We start from the raw sequence: 16,352 nt of genomic DNA, 5'->3' as shown, positions 1-16,352 counted from the left end.
CCGCCCGCGAGGCCCCGCCCCACGCACGCGCACACCCGCACCGCGCCTTACGCACGCCCCGCCTTCTCTCCGCGCCACCTCATGTTAAACGCATGCGCACTCGCGCACTGGCTGCCGGGAATTGTAGTTTAGTTTCAGAGATCCCGCGAACCCCGTAGCCGCGCTCCCGAAGGCCGAGGCGGAAGCAAGGTGGCTAAAACTCGAGAATCTTGGGGGCCGGGCACGGAGGAGGCACTCCGGGCTCAGGAGCACGGCGAGCTCAGAGACCCGGCTTCGGGGAAGAGGCAGGGCAAGGCCAAGGTGCCGGGGCTGGTAGTCCGGGCTTCGACCCTGGAAGATGCACAAGAGGAATGGACCCCCGGCTCCTCCCGGCCGAGGCGCTGTCACCGCCCGCCAGGTGAGTGTGCGCTCCTCTGCCCACCTAGGGGTCTCTTTCCACCCTTCCTCAGGGTCTCTCCTCACCCTTCTTAACGTTCTCGGGGACTGCCCCACCCCCAGGAAAGACTGATCCTCGCCACCAGGTGAACCCAAGTCCCCGCCCCCTGACTGTAAGGCCTGCTGGCCTGACCCATCCAGCTTCTGGCTCCCCACCCGGGTTACTGGGAACACCTGTTGCTGCAGCAATTCCAGCCTGGAAGAGGCAGCAATCAGACAGGCTTTTCAAGGCTTTGAATCAACTGGGCCAGGCCACACTCTACTCGCATTTGTGTAGATGAGGACACCGAGCCTCGGGCAGACAAGACAGCTAACTAACCAAGGTCATAAGAAGGAACAGCCTGGCCAGACAGAAATGTCAGCACAGGGGTGTACAGGAAGACCTACAGAACTGTGGCCCAGCGCCATACTCCCAGATCCAAAGCCTGTGGAAATTTGATTTGTCCCAGCTTTGAACCAGGGAGCCCAGGGCCTAGGTCAGTGTTCAGGTCTGAGTCTGTCCGACCTGGGTTCCATCCTGGCCTTGGTACATTTGAGAGATATATTTGTAGCTCTGAGCCTCAGTTTTCCCACCTGTGGAATGGAGGCCTGGAAGAGTCCCAAAATGGCAGGACAGTTGTAAAGACTTGTTGAGATTATTTATGGAAAATGCTAGAACACAGTATGTAATTATTATTCCCAGTTGGTGGAACTATGCATAATTGCTAGTATTTGGCCAGTTTGGACCTACAGAAAAGGTAATTTCATGTATCTCATATATTGTTTTCTGCCACAATTTTCTTTCTTTTTTTAGAATTTGTGTGTGTGTGTGTGTGTGTGTGTGTGTGTGTGTCTGTATTGTGTGTGTCACATGTGTGCAAATAAATATCATCATATTCTATTGGTCATTAGCCAAAACAGGGCAGGTCTGCAGAGAAAACCCAGTTTCAACTTGGACGCTGTTGTCAGGGCTTACATTTTTAAATTTTTTCCATGCCATGCTGGGGATGGAATCCAGGGCTTTGTACATGCTAGGGTTAGGGTTATTTTATTGATGAGTGCTTCTACCAGCCACACTCTGGTCGAGTCACCAGCTCAGTCAAAGGGCCAGGACACTGTTGTATGGTATGTGTGTCTCAGCCTCCTAGTATCCCCAGGAAACAGTTTACTCTTAGAGATTTGGTTCCTACCTTCCATGGGGACTCTCTGGATCCATCCTGGCTACCTCTGGCTGAGTGGTATATGGAAGGTCTAATTAGACCATGGTTGTTCCCACAGCTCGGTCTGCTGGTTGATTTCTCCCCGGATGGCCTGATGATCCCTGAGGATGGGGTAAATGATGAGGAACTGGAGGCTGAGTTCTTGGCTTTGGTGGGGAACCAGCCCCAGGCCCTGGAGAAACTCAAAGGCAAAGGTAAGATACTCAACATACTTGAGAATATTTTTGGAACTTCTGCAGTGGACAGTTCTTGGAGCCAGGCACTGGGTTGGAAGTGGGGGGGGACGGACCAGGGGATGACAAAAGACCCCCACCTTCCTGGAGTCTAGGGTCTAGGTGACAGGGTCAGTTGTGAATACAGCTGGGCCTCATCCAGTCTGCTTTCTGCCACATTTTTCTTTCTTTCTTTTAGAATTTTGTGTGTGTATGTCTGTGTTGTGTGTGTCACATGTGTGCAAACATACAGGAAAGCCAGAAGAGGGTATTAGATTCCCAGAGCCAAAATAGCTGTGAGCCTCCCCATGTGGGTGCTGGGAACCAAACTCAGGTCCTCTGCAAGAGCAGCATGCACCTGTAACCACCACGCCATCTTCCCAGCCCCTTGCTTTGTGCTTTATGTGAGTCATTTCGCTCTTCACAGTGGCCCTAAGCAGAGTGTTGCTTGGTGTTTCGGAGCACAGGTGGTGATCCTGTGCCTTTGGTGAGTAACGTGTGTGTTAGGTGGTTGCATTCAGGTGGGAGCCGTAGGTCTGTTGGTCAGTGTAGTATGCACTAGTCAACATACAGTAAATCTTTAGATAGAAGCACCCAGAAGACACGGTTGTGGGTTACTAGTTAATAAAACCATGACCAGAGGGCCAACAAGGTGGCTCAGTGGGTAAAGAAGCTTGCAAGCCTGACACCCCTGTGTTCAATCCCTCTCCACATGTGCTGTAGCACACAAATGTGCACATAAGCATGCACATACACACAAACACTAGATAATGTAAAATATAACCTTAGTTGTATTTCCCAGTATTCAATAAATCAGTCTCTTATACACTTTACAGAATACTGGTTCCTTTTTTTTTTTTTTTTTCCCGAGGCAGAGTTTCTCTATATTACAGCCCTGGCTGTCCTGGAACTCGCTCTGTAGACCAGGCTGTAGACCAGAGGTCTGCCTGCCTCTGTCTCCCGAGGGTTGGAATTAAAGGCTGCACCACCACTGCCTGGCTTTTAACTTTTTTTTTTTTTTTGAGAATACTGTTTCCTTAAACATAAGCACCATGCCAACAACATGCCATCGATCTAGTCTCCCACTTGATTCATGGTTTTGTTTTCTGTATTTTTACCTACCCACATCCAGTGTGGAGGTAGTTAAGTGGTGGGATTCCAGAATCGTTAATAAATTACATGATGTTCTGAATGCCAGGATAACATCTCAGCTACCTTCTCCAGATGTGCGTCATCCTGTCCAGTGTACCTGTGCTGTATTTACCACACAGGAGACCTGCTAGCTACCTTGTGGCTGTCCATCTTATGTGATGAGCTTTATGATAGCCTTTATTTTACTTGATTATATCCCCAAGCACAAGAGTGGGGATTCACAGAGTGTATCAGGGTGCAAGCCTGGCGAGGAAGGTGCTGCTCTTGGTAGATGAGGCAGGGACAGCTGAAGGCTTTGCTGCTCCAAGAATTGAATTCATGCCGGGCGGTGGTGGCGCACGCCTTTAATCCCAGCACTCGGGAGGCAGAGGCAGGTGGATCTCTGAGTTCGAGGCCAGCCTGGGCTACAGAGCGAGATCCAGGAAAGGAGCAAAGCTACACAGAGAAACCCTGTCTTGGGGAAAAAAAAAAAAAGAATTTAATTCACCTTTAGTCCCACAGTCTACAGTTCAGTTATCGCTCTCCTGAAGCCCAGGGAGGTGAAGTAACTTGCTCAACATCGTACAATGAGACTGTTCCAGAGCTGAGGTTCAAACCCAGGGTGCCTGGCAACATAGCTGAGACTGGACAGGGAGGCAGTGAGCACTTGGGGGTCGGGGTTGGCAGGTAGCAGATGGCATGAGGCTAGAAGGGCTCAAGGATGGAAGGGATCTGTTCTCCTGTTGCTGAATGTGCTGTTCTTCAGGGCCCTGAGTGTGGGGATGGGTGCCTGGGGCTCTGGGCTCATCCTGCTCTGGCTGAAGCTTCTTCCTGCCCCCAGGTCCCCTGCCAATGGAGGCCATTGAGAAGATGGCCCGGCTCTGCATGAGAGATGTGGATGAGGATGAGGAGGGGGCCGATGAGGATGATGTGGAGGCCGATGAGGACCTGCTGGTGAGCACAGGGCCAGGACATATGGCAGTAGATCACCTCAGTGCCCTGTCCAGCAGCCTCTACCTCCTACTCTGGCCATGTATCCCTGCAGGCAGAGCTAAATGAGGTTCTTGGGGAGGAACAGAAGGTTGCAGAGCCCCTGATGTCTGTGGCCCAGGTATGTCTCCCCAAGTCACACATACACACGCAGCCTGGGCTTTAAGGCTCACCTTTCACCCCTTCTACATGTGGCCTTGGGCACAGGTGATATGCTGCCTCTGAACCTCTGAACTGTGACGTCTCCATCATTGGGAGCAGGGAAGACTGTTCCAGGGAAAACATGCGTTCATGTTATAAGGGGTTGGTCAGGGTGGCCTAAGTGGGGTCACCACCCAGATTGTATCCCCAATCCTCCTGTAGCCAAAGCCTTCGGGTTCCAACCCAGGAGTAGAGGCCATATTGCAGGAGAGGCTAGCCCTCTACCAGTCTGCAGTGGAGAGCGCCAGGCAAGCTGGGGACAGTGCCAAGATGCGACGCTATGATCGGGGGCTCAAGGTGAGCAGGCCAAGGGCAGGGTGCTGGGACTCTACCTGGACCCAAAAGCACTGAGCTCCAACTTACTCTCAGACTCATACTCCATCCTGTTTCAGACACTGGAAAGCCTGCTGGCCTCTTCCAGGAAGGGCAATATCATCAATGAGGCAGACATCCCACCACTCGTCACGCTGGGGAAGGTACCAGCAGCTGGGCACAGCCACACCCATGCTACTCCCCACCTGTCTCCTGTGAACCTGCCAGCCCCAGAGTCCAGTGTCACCTTGGAGACCCCATCTGCCATCACACAAACCTCTGCCAAGCCCCAGCTGCCTCCAGGTAAATGGTGGGAAGGGCCAGGGTGATAGAGGGTCTATGTGGGCTCTTCAGAGACCTCAAAACATAGGCTGTGCACCATAAAAGGGAATACTTTTACTTTTAGCATGCTCTAACATGAGCCATGAGGACATGATGTTAAGTGAAGAAGCTATAAAGACAGAGACAGTAATCCCTCCCAGGAGGGCCCTGGGCTGTCGGGTCCATGAGCATAGGAAGTGGAATGGCAGGTGGCGTGCGGGGAGACAGGAGTGAGTGGTCAAGAGAGGCAGAGTTTTCGTTTGTGAATGCCTTATGGAGACGGTGAGGGTGGCTGCACTGTTTTGTGGATGTGTGCAATGCCATGAAACTATACACTTTCAAGTGTGGTGGCACACTCCTTTAATCCCAGCTGAGTTCCAGGCTAGCCTGGCCAGGCCAGCCAGGGCTGTTACACAGAGAAACCCTGTCTCAAAAAAATGGGGGTGGGGGCAAGGCAGTTAATAGATAGGGAGATGGCTATCAGCAGTTAAAGTTCCTGCCATATAAGCATGAGGACATGAGTTGAGATCTCAGTACCTGTGCAGAAAGCTGGGCATGGTTGTGTGTACTGAGTCCCAGCAGTAAGACACAGACGGGAGGATCCTGAGGGCTTGCTGCTGGCCAGCCCATCCAGCGAGTCAGTGAGTGTCTGTCTCAGAAAGAATTGAGGAAGACTCTTGATGTTGGCCTCTGACCTCTACAGGCACACATATCCACACATCAAACAATACATACACAAAAGCGTGGTTACAATGAGTCAGGCATGTTGGCACATACATGTCCATCCAGCACTAAGGAGGCATGATGCAGGAGGATCGCAACTTGGAAGATAGCCTGTGCTGCATAGAAAGACGGGAAAAGGAGACCAGTGAAGTGGGCGAAGGCTGAGACCCAGCAGAGATGGGAGAAGGGAGCCAATTGTACAAAACTGTCATCTAACCACCGTGTGCACAATAATCATTCTTTAATTTTTTTTTTTTTTTTTTTTTTTTGAGTCATGGTCTCACTATGTAGCCCTGACTGTCTGGAAGTCACTGTGTAGACCTGGCTGGCTGTGAACTCACAGAGATATGCCTGCCTCTGCCTCCTGAGCACTAAGATTAAAGGTATATACCACCTTAGTCCCCCCCCCAATAAAAAAGAAAATATTTGAAAGAGAAGGAAAAAAAAAAACAATTTTAAGTAAGTTTTCTGTATTTAACTATAATTTACAAAATAAGAGGTAGGCCTTTAATCCCAGCGCTTGGAAGGCAGATCACTTTGAGTTCAAAGCCAGCCTGGTCTATATAGCAAGCCTAGCCAGGGCTATATAATAAGACCTGTCTCACACTCAAAGGAAGAAGTAGGAGGCCTGGAGAGATGCATCAGCAGTTAAGAGCATTTGTTGATCTTGAAGAGGACCCAGGTTTGATTCCCAACTCCCACATAGTAGCTCACAACTATCTGTAACTGCAGTTTCAAAGGAACTGACGCCCTCCCTGGCCTCCCAGGGGCACCAGGCACACCTGTGGGCACATACATACCCACAGGCAAAGCACTCATACATATAAAACAAATGAATCCAAAAGTGTTCATTAAAGTGAATGTTGTTGAGTTTCCAATCACTTTTAATTTTACATTTTTAATTGGGGTGGGGTTGTCTGTGCCAAGGAATGTTGCAAAGGTCCGAGGATAACCCATGGGAGTCAGTTCTCACCTCCTACTAGGCAGGTTCCAGGAATCAAACCGAGGCCACCAAGTGATAGCAGATGTCTTTGCCTGCTGCATCTCCTGGTCAGAAAGCCTGGTGTTGAAGCTGTCAGTGTAGTTTGGTGGCCGTGCAGGTGCCCAGCATGTGCCAGGCCCCCCATCCCACCATCAGCCCTGAGACCCCAGATGCCACATAGTGAGGAAAGACGTACAGGTAGCTCTCTATAATGCTCATAAGATTTTTGGATTTTTGGGTTTTTTTGGTTTTTCGAGACAGGGTTTCTCTGTGTAGCTTTGCCTTTCCTGGAACTCACTCTGTAGCCCAGGCTGGCCGAACTCACAGAGATCCTTCTGGCTCTGCCTCCTGAGTGCTGGGATTAAAGGCATGCACCACTACCATCCGGCTACTGCTCATAGTTTTAAGGTACTGTGAATGGCAGCCTAGGCCACTTTAAAAGTTTAAGAGGAAATCTGGGGGGCTGAGGAAATAGCTCAGTGGTTAAGAGCATTGACTGCTCTTCCAGAGGATCTGGGTTCAGTTCCCAGCACCCACAGAGCAGCTCACAACTGCCTGTAACTGCAGTTCCAGGGGACCTGCCACCTATGGCAAAAGACCAATGCATATGAAATAAATTTTTAAAAGTTAAAAAAAAAAAATTTGATGTTAAAAGGGTGTACAGCAGGATTTAAAGAATTCTGAGGAGAGAAACTCTACTGCTCAGAACCTCGAGGCCTAGGGTTGATTGTGCCTCATGCCACCTGAAAGCTGAGTAATCTTGGCAGAGAGCATGCCCTCTCTGACCCTCAGTTGTCCATCTATGAAATGGGTTCAAAACTTGTAAGAATCAGATACAGTTTGTGTGACAAGCTTGGCCTGGGCTTCTGCGTTCTTCTTTCTAGGTCCCTGCACCTCCCTGGTCCAGTTGCAGAGCCTCCAGCATGAGTACAAACTGGCTGCCCTCCATGCCAAGCATCAGGGCGACACTGCTGTGGCCACCAGACACCTGAGAGTGGCCAAGGTGTGGAGTTGGTGGAGGAGCCAGGGGGAGTGCAGGCCTCCATCCCTCCGGCTCCTCTAGGGCTGCCATCTTCTGTGCCCCTTATCAGTATCAGTATTGGTAGAGCAGAGGTTGGGTGGCCCCAGGGAGGGGGCAATCCTCGCCACTGGACAGGATATGGAACACCCCCTGGGGTCCTGGTAGCCCCTTCCACTCATCTCATTCTTTCTCCCAGAGTTTTGACCCTGTCTTGGAGGCCTTGAGTCGTGGGGAACTGGTGGACCTTTCCCGCCTGCCCCCCCCACCTGGTGAGGACCCTACCCCATGCCCCCCACCTGGTGAGGACCCTACCCCATGCCCCCCACCTGGTGAGGACCCTATCTCATGCCCCCCACCTGGTGAGGACCCTACCCCATGCCCCCCACCTGGTGAGGACCCTACCCCATGCCCCCCACCTGGTGAGGACCCTACCCCATGCCCCCCACCTACTGCTACTATTCATCTTGGTGCTCTCCAAGATCACCAAGCAAGCCCCTCACTGGGCTGGGCCTCTCTGTCTCCAGACCAGCTGTCCCCCGAGCCCCCTCTGCCAGCAGCACAACCTTTGACCCCTGCCTCAGCACCCATCAGGCCAGGTAGGCTGCTAAGATCCCTAGAGGTGGGCAGACTGGACCAGTGCCCAATTCCCTCCACCTTTAACCTCTTCCCACCTCTTCTGGCCAGAGGTTCCCCAAGCCCCGAGGAGCCTCCTGGAGGCGCTGGAGCAGCGAATGGAGCGGTACCATGTGGCTGCAGCCCAGGCCAAGGCCAAGGGTGACCAGCGGAAGGCACGCATGCACGAGCGCATTGTCAAGGTGTGTAGGGGACCAGAAGAATGCTCCCAGGACCTCTCTCAGGCCTCCTAACACCCCTGTGCCTTGCAGCAATACCAAGACGCCATTCGAGCCCACAAGGCAGGCCGAGCTGTGGATGTGATGGAGCTGCCAGTACCCCCAGGTAGGCTACACCTCTAGGTAGGCCTCACCCCAAGTATGTTTCCCCAGGTAAGGTCTGTCTCTAGGTAGGCCCCACCCCAAGTATGTTCCCAGGTAAGGTCTGTCTCAAGGTAGGTCTCATTATCCTACTCCCTCTACGTTGGGCCTTTGCTGGTCCGTTTCTGCTTATGGGCTGTCTCCTACAGCCATGCTGTGTGCTCAGGAACATTGCAAGCCTCTCAGCCAGAGTGAAGTGAGCCATGACAGAAATGTTTCTATCAGGGAAACTGGAAAGTTCTCAAAATCAGGAAGTTGTCTGGAGCCTGTTCTATCTTCCAGTGGAAACAGCTACCTTCCACATCTGGGAGCCCCTTCCCAGCTGGGGCACACCTGACAGAGTATGTTGGAATCTCTCTAGGCCCTGGAGCTCCAGCAGGAGAAGCCAGTACTGTGGGAGGAGGAGTCAGGACTTAGAGGACCCCACAGTCAGGACTTAGAGGACCCCACAGTCAGACCTGCCTGTCTCCGGGTGGGCTGGAGGGTACAGAGCAGTGCTGGAACACTCACCTAGCATGCACAAAGCCCCAGGCTCCACCTTTGGTATGCAGAAAACAGTAAGACTGGCATGCACATACCTGTAATGCCAGTACTTGGGAGACTGAGGCAGGAGGATTGCAAGTTCAAGGCCAGCCCAAGTTACATAGTGAAGCTGTTTCAGAAACAGAAAACTAACAAAAAGAAAGGCTTGGGATTCCTTAAGAGGAGGAGAGATTGATGTCACCCTCACAACAGTGGGAAGGCATTAACCAGGTCACTCTGCCGCCAGGCTTCCCCCAAATTCAGGGCTTGGAGAATGCAGAGTCTACCCAGCAGAGTCTGGTGGGGGTCCTGGAAACTGCCATGAAGCTTGCTAACCACGATGAAGGCTCAGAGGAGGAAGAGGAGGAAGCTCCTAAAAAGGTACAAGGGGTCAGGGCTGAGGTAGGGTATGACAAGGACAGAGACCTGGGAGGCCTGGGCCAAGCAGGGGTGACCCAGCCCCACACCACAGGCCTGCGGCTTCGGGACCTTTCATCTGCAGAATGGGCACAGAGTAGCCTCCCTGACATGAGCTGCTGCAGAGAGTAGGTAGACACAGGACCATAGATGTGGTCAGTGCTGAGAATGAGCCAGGCACACTGGCTCATTCCTGTGATCTCAGCCTGGAGGGGAGTTCAAAGCCAGCCTCAGCTACACAATGAGTTTGTTGAGGACACAGAGATAGGTCCTTGGTTTTGGGTTCCGACACTTGAAATGAGTAATTGCAGGCACTGGGAACATCCTGACCTCTATTTCTCTGCAGCAAAACACTCCTGCTGCCCCTACAACCCAGATGAAGTCCTCACCCTCCAAGGCGCCCTCATCGGGACCAGCAGGCAAAGCAGCCCCCAAGGGCACATCCACCAGGGGTAAGTTCCCCCCTGCCCTGGCTACCCAGGCCAACTGATCCCCTGGGCTGGGTAGCCCCCCACTGAGGCCTCCCGCCTACAGCCCAGCAGCAGCTGGCCTTTCTGGAGGGCCGCAAGAAGCAGCTTCTGCAGGCCGCACTGCGCGCCAAGCAAAAGAACGATGTCGAGGGCGCCAAGATGCACCTGCGCCAGGCCAAAGGGCTGGAGCCCATGCTGGAGGCCTCTCGCAATGGGCTGCCTGTGGACATCGCCAAGGTGAGGCCTCTCTACCCATGCACCCTGCCTGTGGGCCCCAGCAACTATGGGGCCTAGAACGTACTGGTCATCCTTTAAGCTGCCGTGACATAGGCCCTAGAAGACAGCAGTTGAAAGGAGGCAGTTTCTTGCATGTCACACTTGTGACAGACTGGGCTCTTTAACAGGTGCCCGAGGAGCCCAGGCCCTTTGCATGGTTTTGCTTTTCATTTCCTAGGGTCTTGTCCCAGTCCACATGATCCCAATGGATCACTGACCCATTCGCTCCTCCCCGTGGAAAGGGCAGAGTGAAAAGGACAGGAGTCATTGCAGGCACTGGGGACGCCCTGACCTCTATTTCTCTACAGCAGAGCACCCTTGCTGCCTCCAGAACCCAGGCCTCTTTGCTTATCTCCCATTGGCCAGAGCTAGCCATGTGGCCATACCTAGCTGCAAAGGATTCTAAGAGCTAGCCATGTGGCCATACCTAGCTGCAAAGGATTCTAAGGCTTGCAGTTTCTTGCTAGGAGCACTATTGTGTGCCATTACTCAGGAAGAGACTGATCTCTGTGAGACAGTTAACAGGTTCTACCACATTGGGTAGGACTGTTCACTCAGAACACTGTTTTTGTCTTTGGAGACTTGAAGACTGATTCCCACCTGAAAATCAGACAAGTTCCCAGGACCCCTTGTATGATAGACAGCAGCATTCATGACAGAAAATCTGTGGAGCATACACTGGGTTCTGGGAACCTAATGTTGAGCAAAATAGACAAATATCCGCACCCTGTGGGGTACACATTCTAGCTAGGGAGACCACAGCGACACAGGTAAATGCAGAGCTTTCCTGTGGCCTGGTCTAGCATGATCTGCCTCACACCTTCACTTCCTCCCTCTGTCTCAGACACCAGCCGGCTGTACCCTAGCCTCAGGGTCTTTGCACATGCTCTTCTCTCCCTGGAATACTCCCTAGGGAGAGACTTGTTGGGCTAATTCCCTCTTATAATTTTAGTTCTGATTTTTTTCTTTTTTTAAAGATAGAACCTCTCTACTGTATATAGGCAGGCCTTGAACTCACTGCGTATCGCATGCTGTCCTCAGACTTTGAATTCTTAGGCCACAGTCTCTTATGTGTTGAGATCACCGGCATGTGCTACAGTGCTTGGCTGTCTCTGTTCATTGCTGCACCCCTAGTTCCCAGCCACGGAGCAGGGCCTGCACATGTACAGAGCAGCACAGACAGGGGCTTGGATGCCCAAAGGATGGCTTTATTATGTCAGACAGCGTAGGAACTAAGGGGAGACCTGAGACACCGGAAATAGAGTAAGGGGCAGGAAGATGGCAGAGCCCCCAACAAGCTGCTCCTAGTGGGCCAGGAGGCCCTTGCCTACCAGCCTCATCCTCCACAGGTGCCACCCGCCCCCGTCAACAAGGACGATTTTGTACTGGTGCAACGGCCTGGCCCAGGACTGTCTCAGGAGGCTGTGCGGCGCTATGGGGAGCTCACCAAACTCCTGAGACAGCAACATGAAGTAAGTTCCCACCCATGACCCTGTCCCCGTCCCCTGTACTGTTCCTCCTGGCCTTCCACCCACACTCAGTCTTTCCCCTGCAGATGTGTCTGAACCACGCTGCACAGTTCACCCACCTGGGCAACATTACTGAAACTATCAAGTAAGTGTCTGCCTCACCAGTACCTGCACTGGCAGCCCAGCTGGCCAGGGCCCCAAGCAATACCTTCTCCTGCAGGTTCGAGAAGCTGGCAGAAGACTGTAAGCGGAGCATGGACACCCTAAAGCAAGCCTTTGCCCGTGGTCTCCCCACACCTGCTGCCCGCTTTGAGCAAAGGACCTTCAATGTCATCAAGTAGGCCCAAAGCCCCCGCTGGGGTGTTGCTGTTGAGGGAACTACACTATTGTGGGACTAGACTCTGAGCAAGAGTAAATGTCTGTGGGTGCACAGACATGCAAAGGCTCTGGGGTGGGCATGAAGTGCTGTATTGGCTAGGGCCCTGGCTGACACTTGGTGGACACTCAGAAAGTACTTATTAAATGGAAGGAAGAGGCTGGATGTGTAGCTCAGTCAGTAGAATGCTTACCCAACACTCATGAGATCCTGGATCTCATCTATCAGATGTACATGCCTGTGATCCCAGCCCTCAGGAGGTGGAGGCAGGAGGGTCAGAAATTCAAGGCCAGCCTTGGCTATATGGTGAGTTTTAGAGCAGCCTGTGCTACATGGGACTTTGTCTCAAAAAAAATAAAAATAAAATAAAAATAAAAGATCCTCCAGCAGCTGGAGTCCCTAGGTGGCAATTAGTAGGACTCCAGGAATATAAAGGGCACAGCTAAGATGCTGCCAGGAAATGCGGGCCAGTGAGGTAGGTCAGCAGGTAGAGGGACCTACTGCCAAGCCTAACAACCTAAGCTCAAAGAAAAGAACTCTCTTCAAATGTATGCCATGGCACACCTGCGTGCATGCACATGCGTGTATACACACAATAAATACAGAAACATAAACAGAAGTAGGTACCAAATAAATATGTGAGCACCGAACAGAGCCCAGAAGTCAGGCCTAACTGTGCAGCCTTAACCCAGGAGTGTCACTCCTACCATCTGGAGGCCCGCACCCCCATCCCCCCACCTCCCACCCCCTGCTCCACTGAGGGAAACAAGAGCTGCAGGTTGGGCTGAGGTGCCTGCCTCTCTTTCCCTGCCTACTGAAAGGATCTTTCCGGACTTGAGCAACAACGACATGCTCCTGTTTATCGTGAAGGGGATCAACTTGCCTACACCCACAGGTGAGGGGGTGCCCCAGAAGCAGGGGTGGGCTGGTCTCTCTTCCTAGGTCTGACCCTTGTTTACCTGCAGGGCTGTCCCCCAGTGACCTGGATGCCTTCGTCCGGTTTGACTTCCCTTATCCCAATGTGGTAGGTGCAACCTCTAAGTTGGTGTGGACCAGAAAGCCGGGCAAGCAGGAAGTCCAGGTCTAGCCTGGGCCTGATCATTCTTGCCTCCTCCCTGATACAGGAAGAAGCTCAGAAAGACAAGACCAGTGTGATCAAAAGTACAGACTCCCCTGGTGAGTCCCTTGCCTCCTGAAAAGAAAACCTTAAACTAGGACCAGGATGGGGTCATAGCAGAGGTGTGCCCCAGCATGCACAAGTCCTGGGCTTCCAACCCCAGCACCCTCAGAAAGACAAGGACTGAGGGAGGATGGCTCAGTAGGAAAAGCAAGCACAGTGCAAGCAGAAGTGTGTAAATTGGAATCTCCAGGTCTGACAATAAGGCGGCACAGTGACACGCCTCTGCAACCCCACACTCCTACGGTGGTGAGGACAAGAGCTTGTGGGCAGTTAGGTCGGGTGTGCAGATGAGAGCAACATCATCTCAAACAAGATGGGGTGAAGGCTGACACCTGAGGGGGGTGTTCTGACCACCACACACACACACACGCACACACACACGCACACACACACACATACACACACACACACACACGCACACACACTCGCGCACACACGCGCACACACACACACACACACACACACACACACACACACACACACACTGCACACCCCCACAGCCAGCCTCTTCTCATTTCTTCCCTCCTTCGCTGCATAGAATTCAAGGAGCAGTTCAAACTCTGCATCAACCGTGGCCACCGTGGCTTCCGAAGGGCCATCCAAACCAAGGGCATCAAGTTCGAAGTGGTCCACAAGGGGTAAGTCAGGGGTCACAGGTTCTGGGCTCCAGGGCTGAGGAGCAGCCTGCCTACCGTTACAGCTTCCTACATCTTCCTACACACAGGGGGCTGTTCAAGACTGACAGGGTACTGGGCACAGCCCAGCTGAAGCTGGATGTGTTGGAGACAGCTTGCGAAGTCCATGAGATCCTGGAGGTGAGGCGGTGGCAGGTACCTGCCGACTGTGTCACCAGCGTCACCCTTGACATTCCTGAGGGACCGCTGCTCTCACCCACAGCACCCCTTCTTATTCCTAGGTTTTGGATGGTCGCCGGCCCACTGGGGGGCGGCTTGAAGTGATGGTCCGGATCCGGGAACCATTGACAGCCCAGCAGTTGGAGACTACAACAGAGAGGTGGCTGGTCATTGATCACCTCCCAGCAGCTGTGCCCACAGTGAGTCTCCTGCCTATCAGCCACCCCTGGGAGTAGGGCTGGGCTCAAGGGCTCAGTACTCATTGGACTGGTTCTCTATCCCTAAACAGGTCACTGGGCCCAAAGCAAAGGTGTCTCCCATAGCTGCCTCTTGGAGGGAACCAGGGAACAACAGGTGAGTCTGGGCTAGGTCACACTGAAGTGACTCCTCTCTCGTCTCAGGTCCTTGTGTGGTTCTCTCATGGCACATCACACCATATCCTATCTGACTCCAGAGTCATTCTTGAAGCCTTCTCTTAGGGAATTCAGTTCAAAAGCCTCTGCTTGACCCTTTTTTGGGGTTTTGTTTTGTTTTTCGAAACAGCGTTTCTCTGTGTAGCTTTGCGCTTTTCCTGGAACTCACTCTGAGTTCAAGGCTAGCCTGGGCTACAGAGATCCGCCTACCTCTGCCTCCTTAAAGGCGTGCTCCACCACCACCCGGAGTCTGTTGACCTTTTGATATCTGACCATTGTCAACACCCTCGGCCTCCTCTTCACTCTGTCCCTTCCTCTCAGTTCATGGACATGGCTACTTCTCTTCTGTCTCTGTCTCTCTCCCTCAAGAAGGTCTCAAACTCATTCATGATTCCCCTGCCTCACCCTCCTGAGTGCTGGGATGGCAGACATGCCCCAGAACCTCCAGCATCAGATGTACTTTTCCCTGGTCTCTGGACTTCTTGAGGCCCTTCTGACATCTCCTCGCCCCTGTACCTCTGCCCACTGACTCCATTGGACCCCCACCACTTCCTGCTGAGCCCTCAGTACCCTCTCTCCCCTGCAGATCAGCCCGGCCCCTGCATAGCCTCAGTGTGCTGGCCTTTGACCAAGAGCGGCTAGAAAGGAAGGTGGGTGCCAGTCCTGCTGAGCTCAGTGGGGTGGGCCTAGGAGTGGACTTCAGATCGGCTCACAGCCCCCTTTGTGCCCTCTAGATCCTGGCCTTGAGGCAGGCACGCCGGCCTGTGCCTCCAGAAGTGGCCCAGCAGTACCAGGACGTAGTTCAACGTAGCCAGTGGCAGAGGGCACAGCTGGAGCAGGGGGGCACTGGCATCCGAAGGGGTAGGGCAGGAGTGGGGCTGGGGAGGGTGTGTCTGGGGAGGGAGGGACTGTAAAAGGAGCTAGAGGCCATCTGACAGGAGAGGGTGTGTGTAAGGGGTCGGGAACTGAGAATTCCCTGGGAATGGGACAGAGACAAAAGTAGGGAGAAGCAGCTACCTGACCCTGACCCTGACCCTGACCCTGACCCCACTGCCACTTCTCAAGAGTATGCAACCCATCTGGAGCGCCAGCTGCATTTCTACACAGAGGCTGCCCGGCGCCTGGGCTATGACGGAAGCAGGGTAAGCCAGCCCCGAGTGGTGGGCCCTGAGGGTTAGGGCGGGGTCATCTTGGACGTCAGTCAATCCCACCTTCCCCTAGGAAGCTGCGAAGGAGGCATTGTACCGGCGAAATCTGGTGGAGAACGAGGTGAGTGGCCGCGGGTGGGGGTGGGGCACATGTGGTGATGGTGCCTTGACCCCTATGTCTCCCTAGCTGCAGCGACTCCGCAGGTGAGGCCCATCCCTGGACCACAGGCCCCACAGCCCAAAGCCAGGCAGAGCTCCAGGGCCACCGAGCAGACAAGCAGACAATCAGCGGACAGTTGGTTCTGGACTCACTCTGTCCAGGTCCCCAGCCCCAGGGACATCGGGACAGCACCCTCACCCCAGTCTGGCTGGTTGGGCCTTGGAGAGTCCTGTTTGCACATCCAGGAGCATCTGGAGCAAGGAGGGTGGCTGGGACACAGGCCCAGAGGACCCTGCAAGCACTTTACTTCCTGCCCTCCCCGTCTTAACCCCACAGCCCTCTCCAAAGATGCCACTAGGGCTGTCCGGCTCAGCTGGCTCTCTGGGGCTGTGCTGACACAGCTGCCCACCCCCATCCCGCCAGGGTCAACACAGAATAAACAGCCAAGGCCATGCCTGCCTCAGCTCTGTCTTTTTTCCTTGATATAGCCCACTCAGTGGCTAGCCTGGGCCTCCCCACCCAGCCCAGTTCCCTGGAAAGGCCTGGAT

The 16,352-nt window shown here is 53.4% G+C and overlaps 1 protein-coding gene across 1 annotated transcript; it reads left to right on the top strand.

Moving 5' to 3' along the window:
- The first annotated feature begins 108 nt into the window (after positions 1-108).
- Cc2d1a (coiled-coil and C2 domain containing 1A) lies at positions 109-16,267 on the top strand. Its single transcript, XM_036188253.1, has 29 exons — positions 109-397; positions 1,693-1,828; positions 3,819-3,931; positions 4,023-4,088; positions 4,331-4,465; positions 4,561-4,783; positions 7,391-7,509; positions 7,724-7,796; positions 8,052-8,123; positions 8,212-8,342; positions 8,412-8,484; positions 9,289-9,422; positions 9,805-9,910; positions 9,993-10,165; positions 11,554-11,676; positions 11,760-11,818; positions 11,894-12,010; positions 12,871-12,944; positions 13,015-13,073; positions 13,174-13,225; positions 13,768-13,867; positions 13,954-14,044; positions 14,146-14,283; positions 14,373-14,437; positions 15,083-15,146; positions 15,231-15,357; positions 15,562-15,638; positions 15,718-15,765; positions 15,832-16,267. The coding sequence occupies exons 1-29, from the start codon at positions 338-340 to the stop codon at positions 15,850-15,852; spliced, it is 2,829 nt and encodes a 942-aa protein (XP_036044146.1). The 5' UTR covers positions 109-337; the 3' UTR covers positions 15,853-16,267.
- The last annotated feature ends 85 nt before the right edge of the window (positions 16,268-16,352 follow it).

This window comes from Onychomys torridus, chromosome 5 (genome assembly GCF_903995425.1).
Source record: "Onychomys torridus chromosome 5, mOncTor1.1, whole genome shotgun sequence".
Taxonomy (NCBI): domain Eukaryota; kingdom Metazoa; phylum Chordata; class Mammalia; order Rodentia; family Cricetidae; genus Onychomys; species Onychomys torridus.
This window is presented reverse-complemented; position numbering and strand designations above follow the sequence as displayed.